Raw genomic sequence first — 19,731 nt, 5'->3', positions numbered from 1 at the left:
AAATGTTTTTGAGATTCGCAGTAACATCATATCAACAGAACTTCTAGATACTCGATGATGTTACTAAAAGCCAATAAATCTTTTTATCACTTACAAAAGTTTTTTTCCACAAGTTGATGATGAGCTTCATAATAGTTTCGATCACTTATGTGCTCCACCATTTGATTTCTACAATACTTATATACACCATTAATCACTGAACTGTAAATATCATAAATCGAAATTTCTGCTTATTTTTATTCGATTTTAGTTCGAATCCCACTCAGTAAATACTCTTTGTAAGGTATTTACCGTTATATTTTTATTTTTATTATTAAACCAATTAGTCATTGAATACATTTCCATGTATCTTGGTAGTTTAATTTATCATTCTTTTTTATACATTTCTTTCTTTACATAAATATATAATAATCCATTTTATTTAAAGTTTGCTCTTAGTTGTTCACAAGGTCAACCTATAGTGGATTATTTAAGAACAAATTATCATATACTTATGGATCTTATTCAACCCGATGAAATTAGTGATCAAAAAGTAATTATTGTATTTATCTATTTATTTATCATGTTAATAAATGTATTCTTTTTCCTGTTCATTATCTTTATAAATATGCATTAATGTGGTAATATAACAGAAATTTTTTTGGGAATTAATATGAAATAATAAATTATTTACTAGTATAGGGGTTGTGGAGATGATTAAGTTTTTGATTGAGATCATGAACCGATTGATGTTAGACCATCACAATTGAAAGCCTGGAAGCACTGGACAGCCGTTTCGTCCTATTGTGGGACTCCTCAGCAGTGCGCATCCACGATCCCGCTCCCTGCGAGATTCGAACCCAGGGCCTTCGGTCTCGCGCGCGAACGCTTAATTAACTGGACCACTGAGCCGGCATCCAATGGTGATAGTTTCTAACATCAACCAATCCAGATTTTCAATTGTGATGGTCTAACATCAATCGGTTCATGATCTCAATCCAAAACTTAATAATCTCCACAACCCCTATACTAGTAATCAACATGTGCTCACTATTGACTAGCTTCGTGAGGGAATTCTCGGAGTTCTAGTGAGAAGCCGTGACCAGTGGAGCTAATCCGTGTCGGGTAGAGACAGGTATCTACCTCAGTACAACGGAAGTTGGTCGCGCAATTTCATGGATTAGTTGATGTTAGAAACTATCACCATTGGATGCCGGCTCAGTGGTCCAGTTGGTTAAGCGTTCGCGCGCGAGACCGAAGGCCCTGGGTTCGAACCTCGCAGGGAGCGGGATCGTGGATGCGCACTGCTGAGGAGTCTCACAATAGGACGAAACGGCCGTCCAGTGCTTCCAGGTTTTCAATTGCGATGGTCTAACATCAATCGGTTCATGATCTCAATCAAAAAAATAAATTATTTGTTTATTTCGTCCTAATGTAATCTCTTCGTATGTTTCATCCATACCGAATGTCTTTTAGTTTTCGTAAACGTGAATTCATGTTACTTTGATGTGAAAGCTTTATTTTCTGGTTTTTGTTTGTTTATTTCTTACCAATAGTTTGTAAATGAATGTAATCTAAAGTTAAATTAATATGTTTGATTTATTTAAATTTCGTGATTTTACGGCACCATGTAATGAACAGTAACAAATATTTGTTTTCGGTATACTTATTTATTTATTTATTCAGTCTTATTATAGATGTCTTTTACCAATCAAATATATGGCAAGTAATGATGAACCTAAGAATCGTACATTTGTATTGTTTCTGGGATGTCTATTCTTCTTCTATTAGGTTCTACCTCTGTCACGAGCTTTATGTAGCGATAAGTAAGGAGTTAAAGCGTAGGGTTTCTGAATACTTATCTCTGTTTGCGGAGCCTAATAACATCACTAGACCTTACACTTAGAGCGTGTGACTCGAAGCCAAATGCATAAATCTCTGCCTAGTAATTGAATTTCATCAAGATCTAATAAAGCGGCTTAGTGGTCCAGAGGTTAAGCCTTTGTGCTCGAGTACCAAGGTCTTAGGTTTGCTTCGCGCGTGTAGAGTTGTCAATAAGCCTATGATACACTTGTAGTGCGTAATTGATCATATAAGTTGGTGTTTGAATGTAGTTGACAAGAGACCCAATAGAATCCGATCTGTATTAAGCAGCACCTGACGTATACGACATTGGCCATTACCCAGTATGTGTTTTTAAAACACAATGTTAATGATTAGTAATATTTTCATGAGTCAACTTTTTATAAAAGATAACTTGTATACAATCTATTTAGAAAAGTTATTTTGTTATGTCTAATACAAATAATAAAATCACCTCTTACCTTTTCATACAAAATAATCCCCTCATTCATTTATCCTGTTTATTTTAACATTGCTATGGAATAAATAAATCCATTCTCTAATAGTTAAATTTTAGACATTTTCTATCCAAGCATACAATTACTACTTAAATATGTGAGAAAGGAATATTGGTGTAAATTCGAAATCGATTAATTCAAATTGGTTACCTTTTCCACTCCTTTTTAAAATCTTGAAATTAGGAACTTGTAATCTCAACCCTCTTATTGATACTACGAGTTTGTTTACTGTTTCTCTCTTAATTTCACTACTGATGTTTGTCGACTAGTTTGTAAGATAAATTAACCTTTTTTATTATTATATGAAACATCAACTATTATTAATATCTATTGTTTCCACTTTTAGATGATTCAGATGGACAGTTATGTTTACCTCAAGTTGGAACTATTTTGACATTTGCATGTCCAAGACATTTAGCAATTCGTGCAGTTCATACAATTCATAAAATATCTTTAAATTGGTTAACTGTCAATAATGTTTCATCTAATGATATACCTAAAAATAGTTCACGAATTAAATCAAATCAATCCAATGTTGTGTGGGAAACCAAATATCATCCATTAGTTTTATCTTTATTAGCTTATTGGCAGTCAAATCTATTCGTTCGAAGACAATCTAACCTAACCTTAATCACCTTGACTAAAGATGCAATTGGACATCAAGGATTATTAAATGATTGTACTACAAATATGTTTGAAACGAATCAATCAATTTCATCAAATATATCTGGTAGAATAAATATTCCCACCGGAAGTAAATCAACTATTCCAGTTGGAACAGACAATTTACCTTGTGATCCTGCTTCATTAATCTCTTCAGGTACATCAGATCATGCTCATTGGGATGAACCAAGACTTTTATTGGATTGTTTATTAGACTGTTTCAAGTAAGTGTGTTGCATTATTGCGTTGATTAATATCTACGTTATTCTTTATTCCTTCAGATGATTTCCTTCTGCTTTATAACTTTAATAGGCACTTTTTATATTTAAAACTTCATCTCATGTCAAGATTAGGCTACAGTTATGCACTACGTGTTTGCTTTCATCTTTTCTTATTGCCTTCTACCTCGGTGTAGACTTTAATTTTAATATATGCGACTTCAGTTTATGGAACGTGCAAACGTAGGAGGTTGTGAAAACGTAGTGATTTTTTTGTTCAACATCTATTTCTTAATTCGATTTCATCTCCAAAAACACATAAACAGATGCTATTTTTGGAATTTGCGTAGTTTGCAATCGGGATATCTGTCAGAAATTTATACTATTAAAGTGTTGTTTTACCAATGTGGTATTTTGGAATCCATGACGTCTTCATATCAGTGGGTTTTCATTTTACAAGAAAAATATCCATTGTGTTCATGAATTTTATCCATTTTTAGTTAGGTATTATTTATTTTTAAGTAACTATTATTTATATTTTCATTGTTTACTATCTATGTTTTGATGTATTTTATGTTTTGTTAAAGATCTCATCCAGATGATTTTGATCTACTGTTTGTTATTACAATCGGTGTAACACGTCTACGGTATGTGGCAGATCTTTATCCACTACGTTGTTTATTAGTTAAGTTGATTTCTGAATCTGATCTTACATGGCATCGTCAATTATTCCTTCATTTTATCACCACTGTGAAAAACCGTTTGAACTTTTTGAATAGAAGTAATTCGCCTGAATTCAGTCCGATTGCTTTTGGAATGTATAATCCAATTTCAACAGAAGATATGTACAAATTATTAGCTCATCTTATTCTGCCATGCCTATCAAATGCTTTGGAACGTGGAGAAAATGAAATATTTTTGGTGGACCTCCGAAACCTTTTGAAATGAATAGTAGGTTGCTTTATTATATATATATATATATATATATATATATATATATATCCTAGTCAGTCCCTCATATGCAACGTAGATCCTGGAATATACGTAACACGTGGCCTGATCATCTCAGTAGGCTCTCCTTTCTGTTCTACCAATGTAACTGCTTAGGCAGATACATGTAAATTTGTATACATAGTTGGTGGTAACATGAAAGGGATACCTGTCGACCTTTAATTGTGTCAAAGAACATGTCGTTTTGGACAGGACAATCAATTTAGCTGCAGGATATGTTTTTGTCAATGCAGTTTTTAGTCTCATATTGATTGACCCTGTGACATTATCGCCTGTGAATTTGAGTTCAATAAAAACATGTTTTTTATTTGTTGTAGTTTCTTTGGGTATTTCATCTTCACGTTTTCCATATTTCTCAATAAATTTCATTGGGTAGCCGTTATTCCTTAAACACTTTTTGACATTCATAACTTCCTCTTCTATTGTATCGGCAGTACATATTCTTTTTGTTCTGTGAAATAATGTTTTGACAAGTTTCTTTTTATAATTGATTGGACAAAAGCTGTTGAAATGGTATTTATCTCAATAATAAAGGGAACTATGTATATGAAAGTTCCGTACTTGTTGAAACTTTGCGGACCGAAACGGATATCTTTGGGAGAAGGCTAAGTGTCCATTTTTAGGTTCGACGTTTTCTAACCTTATCAATCTTTTATGGTAAGGCAGCATCGCTGTTATGTTGGTTGTCTGAGGTAAACACAATACTGCCGTCACACCTCTGTTTAGTCAGTAGTACGACTTTTCTCTGGGACCTTGAGTCTACTGCTTTTTCTCACTGATCTTCAACCGACCTGTCTGGCATGGTCGGACCTTTTAGGAACGACTTTTCCAGGCAGTGTAAGCCGATTGGTTCATCATAATAAGCAAGCCTGATCACCACGTCAAGGTAGCACCAACGGTCGGTCTGTATTTTATTGGGATCGGCACTGAAAAAGTTGAACTTTCGGAACTGTCTTACCTGAAGTTATTGTTTGTATTTTTGTTTTTTTAATTATTAAATACTGAAATTACTGTTTTTGGATTCTCCTGCTTATAAGCTTTTTTTCGTGATTCAGAAACTTTTTATGTGTCCACGTTTCCTAGGATACTGTTAATTTATTACGGGCATATTACTCAGTGTCTATCCACTTGTGACGTAGCTATTCCGTCAGTGAAATTTCATAATTATCCTGATGTTCAGCGTAGATTTTACTTTCTATTATTGGATGGGTTTTAAGCCATGTCTGAATTGAGTACAATTGAAAGCCAATCTGTTCTCTTTCTTCATCTCTTGATTGTCGTAAAGTACTCAGGGACCAATAAGCTTTAAGATCTTGGTTGTTATTCATTAATCGGTGTGTCAATTGACACTTTGTTCATCTATCCTATTGGCAATACAAGTGAGCTGATCAGTAGTCAGAATTCTGATTACGTGATTTTCTTAGTTGTTGGTCTATAGCGTTAAAAGAAAAAGATCTGTTTAATTTGGTGCTATAATAGAATACAAACAGTGCTTTATTTATTTCTCTCTCTTCCACACTCATACACAATCACCTAATCATTTAATCTTCTTTTAACCCTACTAGATTGTTTCTATGAAATGTCAGAGAAAATACCTATTGTTCTGTGTAGATTGAGCCATAAGATATTTAAGGCCTAGTTTACATTGTTCACCTTAAAAATTGTACGATAACATACTAATACTCAACTAACACAATTTTTATCGTACTAATGGTTTCTAGCTACATAAATTGTTGCAGTTTTCACATTGAATTTCATAATTATATCTTTTTATATTTTTAGACTATGATTTAGTACACTTGTTCACCTCAGTTTTACTTGAAGATCCAGCTGTTCAAACATGTACTGAACTTCGTGTTATGTATTACCAAATGGCTAGTTTATTTGTTTATCATACACCGAATTATGTTCACATGGGAAGTGCTTGGTAAGCAGTTTATTTTGACTATTTCATCCTGCTAAACAAACTCTCTAAGTAAAAGGTAGAGCGGCAGTTTAGTCATTAAAGCATTTTGCTTTTAACTAGTAAGTCACGGATTTTGTATAATGCACCACCATATGCTGGGCAGTATTAATAACCATCATACCAACAGTCTGGATGACCACCAAGTACATAAACGTTTGCTTGATAAGTGACGTTCTGAAGAAACTGCATTTCCACTGGTCTTGAGATTAACTCAAAACACTATTTATGGGAAATTCCAAGATGTAACAGTAATTATATGTTTATTACTAGTATGGTAAACTCAGTTAATTTTGTTTCTGCATCAGTTCTTCTGACGAGATCAAAGGTGATTTATCTCATTTCGTATTCTTTTGCTTGATGTGTAATTAGAATAAATGTTTGCTAAGTCAGTCTAATGTTATCATCATTATATTGACAAGAAATTAATGTAAACAGAATTAATATACTGATAAAGTCACTCCTGTCCTCCTTCATGAATTAAGGGACTTTCTGATCAATAAATATCTTTGTATTATATATCCAAGCAGAACAAAAGAAATTAATGTTTACTCGGACAGTTCAATGTTAATTCTTTTGTGTTGTCTCTTTTTCTACGTTATGTGAATAGAACTAAAAGGCACCGTAGTTTCCACCGCTGTTAATGAAGTAATTTTTGTTAAAAAGCTAGATGTTCGGAGGGGTTTAAGTAGATTCGATGCAACTACATGATCATCATACCTAAAATATAATGTCACTAGATTATTAAATTTATAACGACTGTTAACGTCAAATAATCATTAATACTTATCCATTAATTATTAAGCTAATGAAATAACTTACAAACTTACTTCATGAAATATGTATTACAAATGCATTCCAAGGGTACGTGTACTCTATTTTTTGTAAGTGAACCAATAACATAGTATATGATTAGTACTTTTTGTCTTTTTACGTTTTTCAGTGACCAAAGTTATCGCCTTCGTAAATTCACTGAGTTTGCCCGTCCTTGTTTAACAAGTAGTTTAACTGCTGTGGATCTTCAAGAAAAATATACTGGTCTTCAATTATTATCCCATTTAATTGCAAAATTCAATGTGTTACGTACAGCTACTGTACAAGTGTTTCAATGTTTAGCAAAAGGCGCACATACAGAAACAAAGAAAATTGTTAATCCTGCATTGGATATTCTAATTCCAGCCTGGATACAGGGACCTGAAGACCAGGTAAAAAAACAGACGGAGGGAATACTTTTATATAGCGTTCGTTCTCAATCTTTGTTGTATTTTGATAAGTAGTTATAAAGACATAATTTATTTATTATGATAGAAACAAACCATCTCAACTAAGCGAGGACGATATTATATTCATGTAAGATCAATTGAAGCATAATTGAAAGTAACATTTGTTAAATTCTAGAGTTATACTGTCCCCTGCATTAACTAATAAAGTGTTTAATGTAATACATATATTGGTTATCTGTTTATACTATTTATGAGTTTCTTCGAGATCGGGGAAGAGGTGAGGAAGGGGATTGATAAACTGCTTTTCATAATTCCTCATTTTCCATAGTTTTTAATTTCATAGTATGAATGATCTTTACTGAAGTATTATTTTCAATCTTTGAAAATGACAGCTGACGATGAACGTTTTTGTTTCAAATAACTGTTAAGTTAGATATTATTTAAAACTATTTAATCATCCAATACAGATTGTAATAAATTTAAGTTGATTGTTTAGTTATTTTCATTTTCATTGGAATACAGTCGGAATATTGTTTTCACAGTAGTAAATCAGTATACAAGAGTTTTGCAACAGTAACGCTTATCATTAACTGTCACTCCTCTTGAGGTAGTAAAAAGTATAATAGTTATTCTAAAATGAACCCTGGTTTTTAAACTATAAAAATTGTTGTTGTTGTTTACTTTGAAAATTTTCTACGTAATGAATGCTAGGATACACTTACTGTAACAACCTTCTGATGGTGCAGTACTTTTGTTTGTTTTCATTAATTATTTCAATTTCAAACGTTGATTCATATTTTCTCAATGACCTCTGCTGTTATTTGATTGGTTGTCCTCACGCTTAGTTTACTAATTTTACTGTTTCAAGATCATTTTCTGCTGCTATAAATATGATATTGTTATACTTCAAATTTACTGTCTTAAATGTCTCGCTTTTCTTCTTTTCCTGACTTGTCTTTATCTTCAGTCGCTTTGGATATTATTGTTGAAGTACTGTGTGGCAGTTATTAGGTCTGTTAAGTCCGTATAGATCCATTCACATGTTAAAAGAATATACCAGTCGTTCGCAATTATTAATTACCGTAGGCAGTCTTGAAACTGAATATAGTCGTAACTGTGAAATAATTATTTTCGAAAGAACTGCAATGTTTTTGATTACTTTTCGTATTTTAGAAAGCACTTGCGTTGGCAACAAAAAAATTATGCTAGAAGATCATGGTATTCAATCGTGTGTTCATATTCTGTAAGTTGTTCTTCTTTAACTTTCTTCCTGGTGTCAGTTTTCACTGGTTTATTTACTCTGGTGTTTTGTAGGAGTATTTTTATAGTTTGTAGACAGTTTTTGTAGAGAAATTATTTGTAACCACAAATTAGCATATCATCAAACTTAAGGATTACTGGATTACTGTTGTGTGATAGTTCGATACTCTCAGAACTGCTCATTCACGGCTTCAAATGAGATTTAACCTAAATACGCTTAAAGAACTAAGCCAAAATCCAGTGGTCTACATTTTAAATTTTAGTTACTTAGTGATATATCACAATCCTTAGTCAATTTCGTTGACAAGTGACTGTCCTACTTTTCGCCTGATTAACTTCACTGATCATTTCTCATCAAAAATTTGGGAAATGAATCTTGAAGCCACTAGACACTAATGGGTATACAATTATTATTCTCCAAAGATGGTCTTCTTTTTATAGTTTAAAACTATAGGCTATGAAAACCATTTTCACTAAATCTGTAAGATGTATTTATGAATCCACCTAAAAATATTTTGATTTTGAAGATTCGAGGTTATTCACTTTGATAATGTTTAGGTTGTTACGAAATAAATATGAAGGAGTATACATGTAAAAATAGTTATCATATCGGTGAACTTTATTTTTCTGAAGTTCTAGTTGTCTATAATTAATGTTTTCTCAGTTGGGTCAACTGTCAGATTCAAGATCCACACTAACTGGATTGTATTATAAATTCTCATACAAACAGTTTGAGTAAAAATTGAAGCAACAAAATTGTTGATTATATACTCAACCAGTTTCTTGATAATGATAATACTATTTGAAATTCTGTAAATTAACACAAATCTACCTCTACTTGTTGGTACCTATTTCTTAATGTATTTGGAACCTTAAGAAATTGTATTTCCCCTCTGTTATTTGAATCGTTATTTTCAAGCACTGTGATAATTGATTATACATGAATTTCTTCTAGTATCTTTGTGTATGGCCATATACTTATTGATTCATCGTAATTGAAACTATACTTGTGTTTGTCTCGGTGATATTCGTAGTATTTCTTAGCAGATTTTGCGTTAGATATACAATTATCAGTTGTTTACTGAACACGATTGTATGTTGTAGAGCCCAATGATTTAAGCCTAAAAACTCTTAGATTTTAAAACTCAGATCGGAAATTCGGTTTAAGCAACTGAATAGTGCTAATAGCTTTCAAAATAAGTTATAGCTTTAAACTGAATACACTAACTTTCCCTTGAACAATTGTCTAGATGTTCAATTATTTATAATTGTGAATATAAATGGTATCCATAGATTACTAGTATTCGATCATATGTGCCTTAACAGCATTGTTCGTATATGCCTATCCTGACCATTTCAATCCTGCGGTGCTAATGTGACGATATGAAGTGATGCAAGTATGTGCTTTGTTCTTTGTTACCTATAATCGATTGTTGACGGATAAGTATTTATTCAACAACTTTATTCTTTTCTTGATTGAATCATATCATCTATCTGTAATGTTCTATTTGTTACTTTCACTGATACTACTATTATCTGTATTATTTTGGCGTTCATTATGATAATTTCATCTCTTTATGCTGATACTATACGACAGAATAATAGATCAATACACATTTGATCAGGTTCTTACTATCCTACGACTGATTCACCAGTTTGTTTTCATTGGTCACATTAGTCATGTACATATTTTTTATTTAGCTATACTACTGATTACAATTTTATGCTTTGGAAATCATAGATTTTTGATATTTGTTATTTATCTTTACGTATTCTTTCGTTCTCCTCTTTTAAATTTTCACATTCTAGGTAGTTTATTTGTAAATATCACTTGTTTTTTGTTACTCAACTTTTTTTGTTTTTCGCTGTTAAAGAGGAATAATTGTTCGACATTCAGATTTGTATTATCCAATACGTCATCAAATATTACCTCATATTATACTCATTATATCTCGACTTTCTGTTCAACAGGTGAGTAAACTATGTTCACAGTTTTCTTTTTATTTGAAATCTAACTTTATGGATTTTAACTAGTTATTTCAGAATTTCTGTTGTATAAGTTCCTTTACTGATTATTCTATTTCAATAATTCACACAACTCATATAGAGGTATGGGGGTTGTGGAGATTGTTAAGTTTTTGGTTGAGATCATGAATTAATTGATGTTAGACCACCGTTGGAAACCTGGAAGCACTGGACGGCCGTTTCGTCCTAGTATGGGACTCCTCAGCAGTGCGCATCCACGATCTCGCACCCCGCGGGATTCGAACACAGGACCTACTGGCTTCGCGCCTGAGCACTTAACCATTAGACCACTGAGCCGGCATCCAATGGTGTTAGGTGTCTAACATCAACCAATCCACGAAATTGCGCAACCACCTTCCATTGTACTGAGGTAGATACCTGTCTCTACCCGACACGGATTAGCTCCACTGGTCACGACTTCTCACTAGAACTCCGAGAATTCCCTCACGAAGCTAGTCACTAGTGAGCACATGTTAATTATCAGTATGGGGGTTGTGGACATTGTTAAGTTTTTGATGGTCGCGCAATTTCGTGGATTGGTTGATGTTAGACACCTAACACCATTGGATGCCGGCTCAGTGGTCTAATGGTTAAGTGCTCATGCGCGAAGCCTGTAGGTCCTGTGTTCGAATCCGCGGGGTGCGGGATCGTGGATGCGCACTGCTGAGGAGTCCCATACTGGGACGAAACGGCCGTCCAGTGCTTCCAGGTTTCCAACGGTGGTCTAACATCAATTAATTCATGATCTCAACCAAAAATCATATAGAGGTGTTGGAGTACTGGTATTGAAAATGTGATTTACTTTTTACTGATTATACTATGACAAATGGAAATCTCCGATTATTAAGGTGCTAAATTTTGTAACATGTTCTAGTGTGAAACACTTTCTCAACTGCTTTAATTTAGACAGTCGAACAGTAACATTATTTTACAAAAAAAATGTTTCAAAGTTTAGTAAATGTACCCTAGTTACATTTTTAGTTGTTCTGAATTTTTGATTTACAGTCAGTAAGTCAAAAGCAAACTTAGAACCTGATTCAAATATCCATCGTCTCAAGTTAATGATTTACACCGACGTAAAAATATAAAAATGTTTGTATTACTGATCACAATGGCATGTTATGGTTATTTACTTATAATGAGCTTTTCGTTCCACATTATGTTTTAGTTACCCCTTGAACAACGTCGATTAGCTTTAGATATGATCTATACTACAGCTCAATGGGATGTTCGGTGTCGCCGTGAAATAACTGAGAATTATTCAAAGGAGATAACTGATGATTTAAATCCAGGAGATAATAATAATTCATCATTAACAGAGAATTTGAATATCCAAACTTCAGCTAAAGTAAGTATATATATATATATATATATATATATATATATATATATATATATATATATATATATATATATATATATAGTTAAAATTTTCAATGTATCGTAATATCAACCAATAGGTTGGAGATTGCAACTTGACCTTTCCACCAACTTTGGTTTCAGATGTAGAGTGCAGAAAATCAAAATTAATTACACACATCTGTGTTTAGCAGTTCATTTATATTCAATAATTCTTAAGTCAACATGAAGAAAAATATACTTTTATAGATTACTAGGTTTGGATTACTACTTTACGAATTGCAGGGTGTTTAATTATTGTCATTATTTTGATAAATGTAAGTCCTGTTATGTGCCTGATTATTTATCGAATCTTTGTTTACAAACCTATAATCTATCCTCTAAAAGTCTGTATTGATGCACAGGGCATTAAAACGGAAGTTTTAACGCACCACTTGTTAGCTTAGTGTTAAAAGTTTCGGTTTGTTATGCTTTATTTAGATGTCTGTCTTCATCAAAAACGCAGTCTCACGATGGCCAAATGGTGAAAAACAACATATTACTATATTAAAATTCAGTGGTATGATGTTGACCACAAAAACACATAGCCATTCACGGTTTACATAAACTTTATTACTGTATTTTTGTTACTAACATTCGATCGTGTATTTCCTAAAAATTCATTCTAGACTGAACCAACCAACTCTCCTATTGATAAGCCCCAGCGTGATCAACTTGTAAATCTTTTAATTCGCTTCGCCTGTCAAGTAAGTTTTATGATATTGTTTCTGTAATATATTCAGATATTATTGAACTTGGATTAACTAATTTTACAATGCAACAATATATTCATTAGAATGGATAAATTGCGGGAGAGCTTTTGTTATATTTTGGACTCATCAGTTAGATATACATGTATCTGAGTGCTGATTTTTACACTAAGACTTGAACACAATACCCATCGCTTCAAATACCAATGCTTCGTTCTTTTAGCTCCTGATTAGTTTGAAATGGTAAATATCGGATCTCCTAATTTATCAATCTGTTAAGTGGCAATTCTGAACTCAGTGAATAGTTGGTGGTACGAAACTTTTTAATGATATTCAAAATCGGTAGATCATAGCATTCTGTGTAGGTGTATATCATAGGAAGCGTATTTCAATGAATAGGAATCATTTTCTAAGGTATATATTTGTAGATACCAATGATACACCTGATAATTTTCGCAATTTTTAGGCTATTGACGCTAGTCAAAGTGGAAGTTTGTCTGAACAGTCTGTATCCCGAACGCTAGCTCAACTAGAATTCGCTCTTCGCTCTGATGTATGGGGTGGTGAAACCTGTGAACTTAGACTTGCATTTATTGACCGTTATTTCTCTCCGGACGATTCATCGTCTTCACACTCGATGTCGAGTACACCATCTGGAGGAGTTCCAGCTAATAGTCTCAATACACACGGAATACACATGAGTGGGACATCAAACACTACACCGACGTCTACTCCCTCTGGACCCCACGCAAATGCATCATCTACTAGTGCTCTTGGTGCAACACAAGCCACCAGTTTATTAATGACTTTGGAGGTTCTTCGTGTCTTGTTCTCAACTTTGGTACGTTATTTACATGTTCTTAATCATGGTACTAGTTTTTCAATATTCTATATTCAGAGATACATTTACTTATATAGACTTCCTGATTGTAGGTTTCATTACCAAGGTTTGACTTGATAATTTCGAAAAAGTTTAGCATTGGGTAGATTGCTATAACTAAATAATATATTTGTAATGTCCATATGAGTAGAAAAATTAGATTTTTCGGCGTTTCGTGACTCAGTGTAAGCCACTTCTTCAGAGAATAAATATTAAAGTCAAAATTTTGATTTGGTTATTTATTCTCTAAAGAAGCGGCTTAAACTGAGTCACGAAAAGTCAGAAAATCTATTTTTCTACTCATTTGAATGTTAAAAATATGTTACTTATTTAAGACTTCCTGATTATTCTCAGAGCCTTCGAAGTTTAATAAACCACTAACTGCATTTGTCAAATGTTTTCTTTTTTATTATAGGAAAGCCCAACTTTATTAATCAATGTGAAACATTTCAGTGTTGGATTATGTAATGTATTAACACGACAATTGACTAATGTTCGTTTAATTCGTTCTTGTGCTGGTCTTATACGTGCTATGCTTGAACGTTATCCAGCTGAAGCATCACATCGTCAGAAAGTTACTGCTTATCCTGAATTATATGATATTTATTCAACAGTTTTAAAAGCAATACAAGATTCATTCACAATGTTTAGTGAAAAGTAATGCATTAAATAACTATCTTTATTTATAATTATTTTTACATGTAATTTTACATATTCAGTTATTAATTTCTTTCTATGGAACTTCAGGCATACAAATATGTCTATCAAATGGAGTGGAGTAGAAAATTGACATAATAATATAAACCGTAGTAAAACTGCATACTAAGAAAACGGTTTCGTTCAAATATAAATGAAAAATGTAATAAAGGAAATTATATCTGGAAATTTTTCCGAATTAATAATATGAAGTGAAGCATTCGACTGGGTTGATTGGATATTCGTAAGTTACTAGTATTCGATCATAGGTGTCTTTGAATCAGTGCCTATGTATTTTGGAATCATCGAGTAAGCATTACTGAAGTAAGGCAATGGGTACCAGGTAAAGAGAGATGGCAAATCGACTGATGTGGTGATGAATATTTGATCAACTGAGGTGGCTACTACATGTGTTAAGTGTAACCAATCACCACGTTTCTGCACGGATGTGGTTGTCTAGTGTCGCAGTATGTTTGAAGAAAACTAGAAGTGGTTTAACGAAAACGTGGATTCAGTCCATGAAGTAACTGACAGTTGGATTTCTCCATATTAATAGGTGCAACTTATGTTGTTGATGTTGGTGTGATTATCGTAACCAATGGTTAGAAACTTAGAATGAAATGGCTCAAAATTGTTCACACTGGCTCTGGGGCATTTAATCTTTGCTATCGTTCAGAACCTGAGTCCTGAGATCTTATTTTTCTTTGTTACATGTAGTCGGTTCTATCACTGTAAATACTGTTAGTACTTGTCTTCAAATAATTTTATCTCACTGAATTGATGCTCATATGTATCAGCTTCTACGCAGCGTATCACTAACTGACTGACGAACTGAAATAACTAAATGCCAGTGTTATCGATTATAAATAGGGTTACCAATGCAACCACGGAGGAAAGTGTTTCACTCGTGTTACAATGTTAAGTATGGATTTTTCAAAAGTATGAATTAGAGTTGTTTTATGTGAATTGTATTTAATTTTTATTAAGAAAAGTAACGTATTATATGTAGAAAAATCGACTAGATTTGGCTATGGGTTATGGTTATGAATAAATTAGCTATTTTAATTGACATTTATACAGTATCACTACTTTCAATACCTATATATGACTGTCAAATCATATTACGTACTAATTACTTTTCTAGTGTTTCTAAAGCAACTTTATTAACACGATTACAGTCGGCATTTCTTCTGTTCACATCAACACAAGTTCAGTCTAATCCACATGCATTTGTTGATCGATGTATTGTACAACTAGTTAAACTTGTTAATCGTCTTATACAAGATTTAGTTACACCGAATTGTAATTCTAATGCTCAAGAATCTGGTACATCAGCACGTAAGTAATTTTCTCATAATTCCGATTTTAATAAAAAAGTTTAGTTTTGGTTACAAAGTTTGATTTTTTTAGTAAGTATTAAGTAATTATCATTGTTGCAATATGTTGTAACGTGTGGATTGCACAGTTATGATAAACAGCGTTTATATCGATCGATTACAGTGACACGTAAAACACGTACGGACGACCTAGAGTCCCGATTGGTCCCGCTTCCCTGTCTAGTCCAGCCAGTTGAGCCTAGAACGCAAGTCACAGCCTCTGAGTTATGAATCATATTTCAAACATACTCTATTTATATACTAACCAAACAGACCACATCGTACCATAAAAATAGAAAACAACCTCTGTACAATATTTAACGAGTGAAATAAATAACGGCCAATAGGAAATGTTCATTTAACGTTCAAGGACATCATTAGACTTAACATGATAATGATTAGCACATTATTCCTCAGCATCCATAACACAATGTAGAATTCTCCGGTTACTGACTTCCTAACCGCTTCCTGTATCCCCAGATTATTTGTACTTGTGAACTTGAACAATTGAGAAAATATGCGAAATATGGCTAAAAGCTCTACTACAAGGTTGATCTGTGTGCAAAACATCAAGTTTATTTATAAATATTCCGATGACTTGAATCTTCTAGAAACTTTTGATCACGTCCTATATATGGTAACATCTTAAGTAAGGCGTGACACATAATCCTTCATTCTTTTAGCCATTTCTGTGAAACTTCTTTTCAACGTTGATTGGATAGAACTTTTTCAACTTTTTCCTATGCTTCTAGAGAGGGATATTTGAGAATTCTGAACAGATGTTTTTTTCGTTTTCCCTCTCACCTTTCTCATCTATATGAAGTACGGAAATGCTTTTCATCCATACATTACCTACTTTGGATAGTTGGAATTTTCGAGCTCCTTATGATGCGATCCCGTACTATTTTTCATAGACTATAATCATATTATTATCTCTTATACAGATCCACTTAACGAAATTGTCCGGGAGAAAAATGTTTTTCCCGCTGATTTGTCCTGGCCCATCTTGAAGTATAATGTTATCTATAAATGAATAAATCTGAAAAAATTAGTGATCTGTTTGTATATTGTGTGTATAGATGTAATGTGTAGGATATATTGATTGTTTTAAGTAATAAAGTGTCTACAAAGTAGCTATATTTATTATTTTGTTTACAAGCACCTAATCGAATGGTTATGTTTGGTTTAGCTTGGTAGTAGATTAATGTATACTTCTGACTAAATGTTACTACACTACTACTCAAAGTTATGTACTTAAACTATTGAGTCATAAGTTTTTCAATTGTTTTAAACGTAATTTACTTACTTTATTATACTGATAACTTATCATATCCCTCCTTCTGTATGAATGATAACAACTTTTAATTCACTTTTAATTATCGTTACGATTAGTAGATTTATCACTGTATTGAAATATTCACATTTTGTTGTTAATTCATTTGTATCTGAGCTTGATTTACTTCACTTGTTGTAACCATAGTTATATGTATTGAAAATTTCAGTTACAATATATGAAGTTCGACTTAAAAAATGTATAATTTTTATTTACTAATGTTTGAAGTTGATTTTTAATGAATGAAATTAACCTATCTTTTTATCCTTTGGTTTCGTTCATAGACATTACTTGATGTAACGAAGTTTTCATCAACTCAATAATCAAAGCCCAATCTATAGTGTATTAGAATGTTATTGAGACAGCATAATTAACTGAACAAACAAAATTTGGATGGGTATTAGTCCCTTTCAATATTTTTCAATCCCTCTTTTCGTAGTTTTGCACAGGTTACTGTTGAAGCAGTGTATAATATTGAAGGATCATACAGAAAACCCTTAAAATATTCATTAATTTTATATCTAATGTTGTCATATTGCTTTCATAATTTAATTGTTATAATAATGATTATTTGTATATTATTTTAACAGAGCTTACTGACTTACTAATTATGGGTCTTGAAATGATCAAGTCACGGTTGAATGTTGTTAGTCATGAAATGCGTAAAACTATCTTTGGTCCAGATTTATGTTTAATTATGGATAGAGCGCGCGATCCTCGTTTATTCTGTGCTGTTTTACAAGTTTTACGTGATTGGATAAATGTACCGAAATCAGAAGAACATTTCGCTCCAACAGCTCGTGAAAAAGTCAACTTTTTCTATAGACTTTGGCAAGCTTATCCACGTTGGATTGACAATTCACCTGATGTTGCCAGAGAAATTCTTGAATGCGTGTACGATGTAGGTTGTTTTTTTTGTTTGACTAATTGATTTCTAATGGATGGATATTTCATGTGCTTAAAACCTAAATTTTACCTATTAAGTTTTACTTTTCATGTTGACTTGTCTTTATTATTGCATTTTTATTTGTTACCTATTTGATATCTGTGCTTTAATTTATGTGATTACATCATGTACTGTAATTTAAAATTGTAAACACAGTACAGAAACCTATACGATATTAGAAGTATATTTTCAAAGGTAAACCTATTGACAGTTAAATAAATCAAAAGTTTATGAGACATTATCACTTTACATGTACACCACAAAGCTTCATTTATTTTTCATATTTTCACCCATCTCAACAAATACTCTTGTGTTGATTGTGTGTGAGTTACACTGATCTGTTTCTTAAAACTGGTTTGACTGCTTTAGGTTAGTTGTACAATTATTATGTAACCCATCTTGCTCGTTTTCTAGTTTTATTTAATTCCTGTCTAATTGTTGTAAAGTATAAAGTACAAAAATTTGTATTTCATAGTTTTCCTAGTACCTGACTTTTGTACAGATATTTTGGTATCACTTTCTAAATGATCTAATCTGTAAACAATTTTACTAATACTGTTTCATCATTTCAGTCAGTCACAGTAATCAGTTTTGATCATATGTGATATTACGTTAGCTTTTGTTCTGTTTGTTAATTTTATCGAACTTGTTAACAAATAACGAGAATATGCAAGAAAAAAATTCGTTTTTGTTACTATTCTTTTATTGTTTTTCTTTCTGTACTCAGATATACATTAGTTTCTTTCTTCTATTTAGGTAAGTGTTGTAGAAATTGTTGGATTTGATTCCAATTCAGTGATTTGAAGGTTGAGCCCTCGTTGCCAGTTTGGAAAGTCTTTAGTTTGATCTTAAATACAGTTTTGTGTGTACACTGCTGAGGAGTCTCATAATGGGATATAGCGACTGTCCAATGCTTCCTGATTCTCAATGTTGGTTTAGCTAATGTCAATTCCTAATGCAAAACTGCAAGATATTTCTTTACTTTGTGGAAAACATATATATACATATATATATATTTACTTAGATTCCATTGTTTCATTTGTTTTTTTATTCTCCCGTTAATATTTTCGCTACATTCTAACTTCTTTTCATAGGTTTATGCCAGTACAAGTGTATTTAAAAATCATGATCTTTATATGAAATTGGAACAAGCATTTTGTTGTGGCCTTATATCACCATTTCCTGATATTAATGAACGTTTCATTTCATTGTATTTGGAAGCATCTCAAATCCGTTATCCAACTAATAGTTATTCACGTAGAATAGATGTTAATGTATCAAATTGCAATAATGAAAATATTCCTTTATCATCATCAACTGATCCGATTGATTCTTATTCTGACAAAGAAATTTTATCTGCTGATCAGTCAATTTCACCAAATTATTCTTGTGCTTCCCTATTAGTCCGACTATTATTTCTTCTTGTTTCCAACACTTGGGATGAAGCTCATTTTCGTGATGGATTTTGGCTATCTGTATTTTTAGACGTAAGTTATTTACTCATTCTGATTTTCTCTTCTTTTTTTCTCTCTCTCTCTCTCTCTCCCTATATATATATATATATATATATATATATATATATATATATATAACATATCCTGTTTTCATGTACATGTAATGTAATAATGTTTTTCTTCACTCAATCGGTGGTGAAACTTGTTATCAATAGCAAGTCTATTTTTATTTTGTT

General features: G+C 32.4%; 3 protein-coding genes across 3 annotated transcripts; all 3 read left to right on the top strand.

Annotated features, from left to right (window-relative positions):
* Positions 1 to 2,346: 2,346 nt before the first annotated feature.
* On the top strand, positions 2,347 to 4,171 carry MS3_00001222 (uncharacterized protein). Its single transcript, XM_051208701.1, has 2 exons — positions 2,347 to 3,226; positions 3,808 to 4,171. Exons 1-2 carry the CDS (start codon positions 3,030 to 3,032, stop codon positions 4,166 to 4,168), a joined length of 558 nt encoding a protein of 185 aa, XP_051072005.1. The 5' UTR covers positions 2,347 to 3,029; the 3' UTR covers positions 4,169 to 4,171.
* A 1,109-nt stretch (positions 4,172 to 5,280) lies between these two features.
* Positions 5,281 to 7,741, top strand: TRR1 (thioredoxin-disulfide reductase). Its single transcript, XM_051208700.1, has 2 exons — positions 5,281 to 6,158; positions 7,138 to 7,741. The coding sequence occupies exons 1-2, from the start codon at positions 6,091 to 6,093 to the stop codon at positions 7,469 to 7,471; spliced, it is 402 nt and encodes a 133-aa protein (XP_051072004.1). The 5' UTR covers positions 5,281 to 6,090; the 3' UTR covers positions 7,472 to 7,741.
* A 2,811-nt stretch (positions 7,742 to 10,552) lies between these two features.
* MS3_00001220 (uncharacterized protein) lies at positions 10,553 to 17,996 on the top strand (the record flags this gene model as incomplete). Its single annotated transcript, XM_051208699.1, has 7 exons — positions 10,553 to 10,648; positions 11,871 to 12,050; positions 12,730 to 12,807; positions 13,277 to 13,651; positions 14,106 to 14,347; positions 15,531 to 15,724; positions 17,686 to 17,996. Coding segments are annotated over exons 2-7 (1,347 nt in total), but the record flags the coding sequence as incomplete, so codon positions are not given.
* Between the last annotated feature and the right edge of the window lie 1,735 nt (positions 17,997 to 19,731).

The sequence above is a fragment of the Schistosoma haematobium genome, chromosome ZW (assembly GCF_000699445.3).
Source record: "Schistosoma haematobium chromosome ZW, whole genome shotgun sequence".
NCBI classification, from domain to species: Eukaryota; Metazoa; Platyhelminthes; class Trematoda; order Strigeidida; family Schistosomatidae; genus Schistosoma; species Schistosoma haematobium.
Note: the sequence above shows the minus strand (reverse complement) of the source record. Positions and strands in the feature narration are given on the sequence as shown.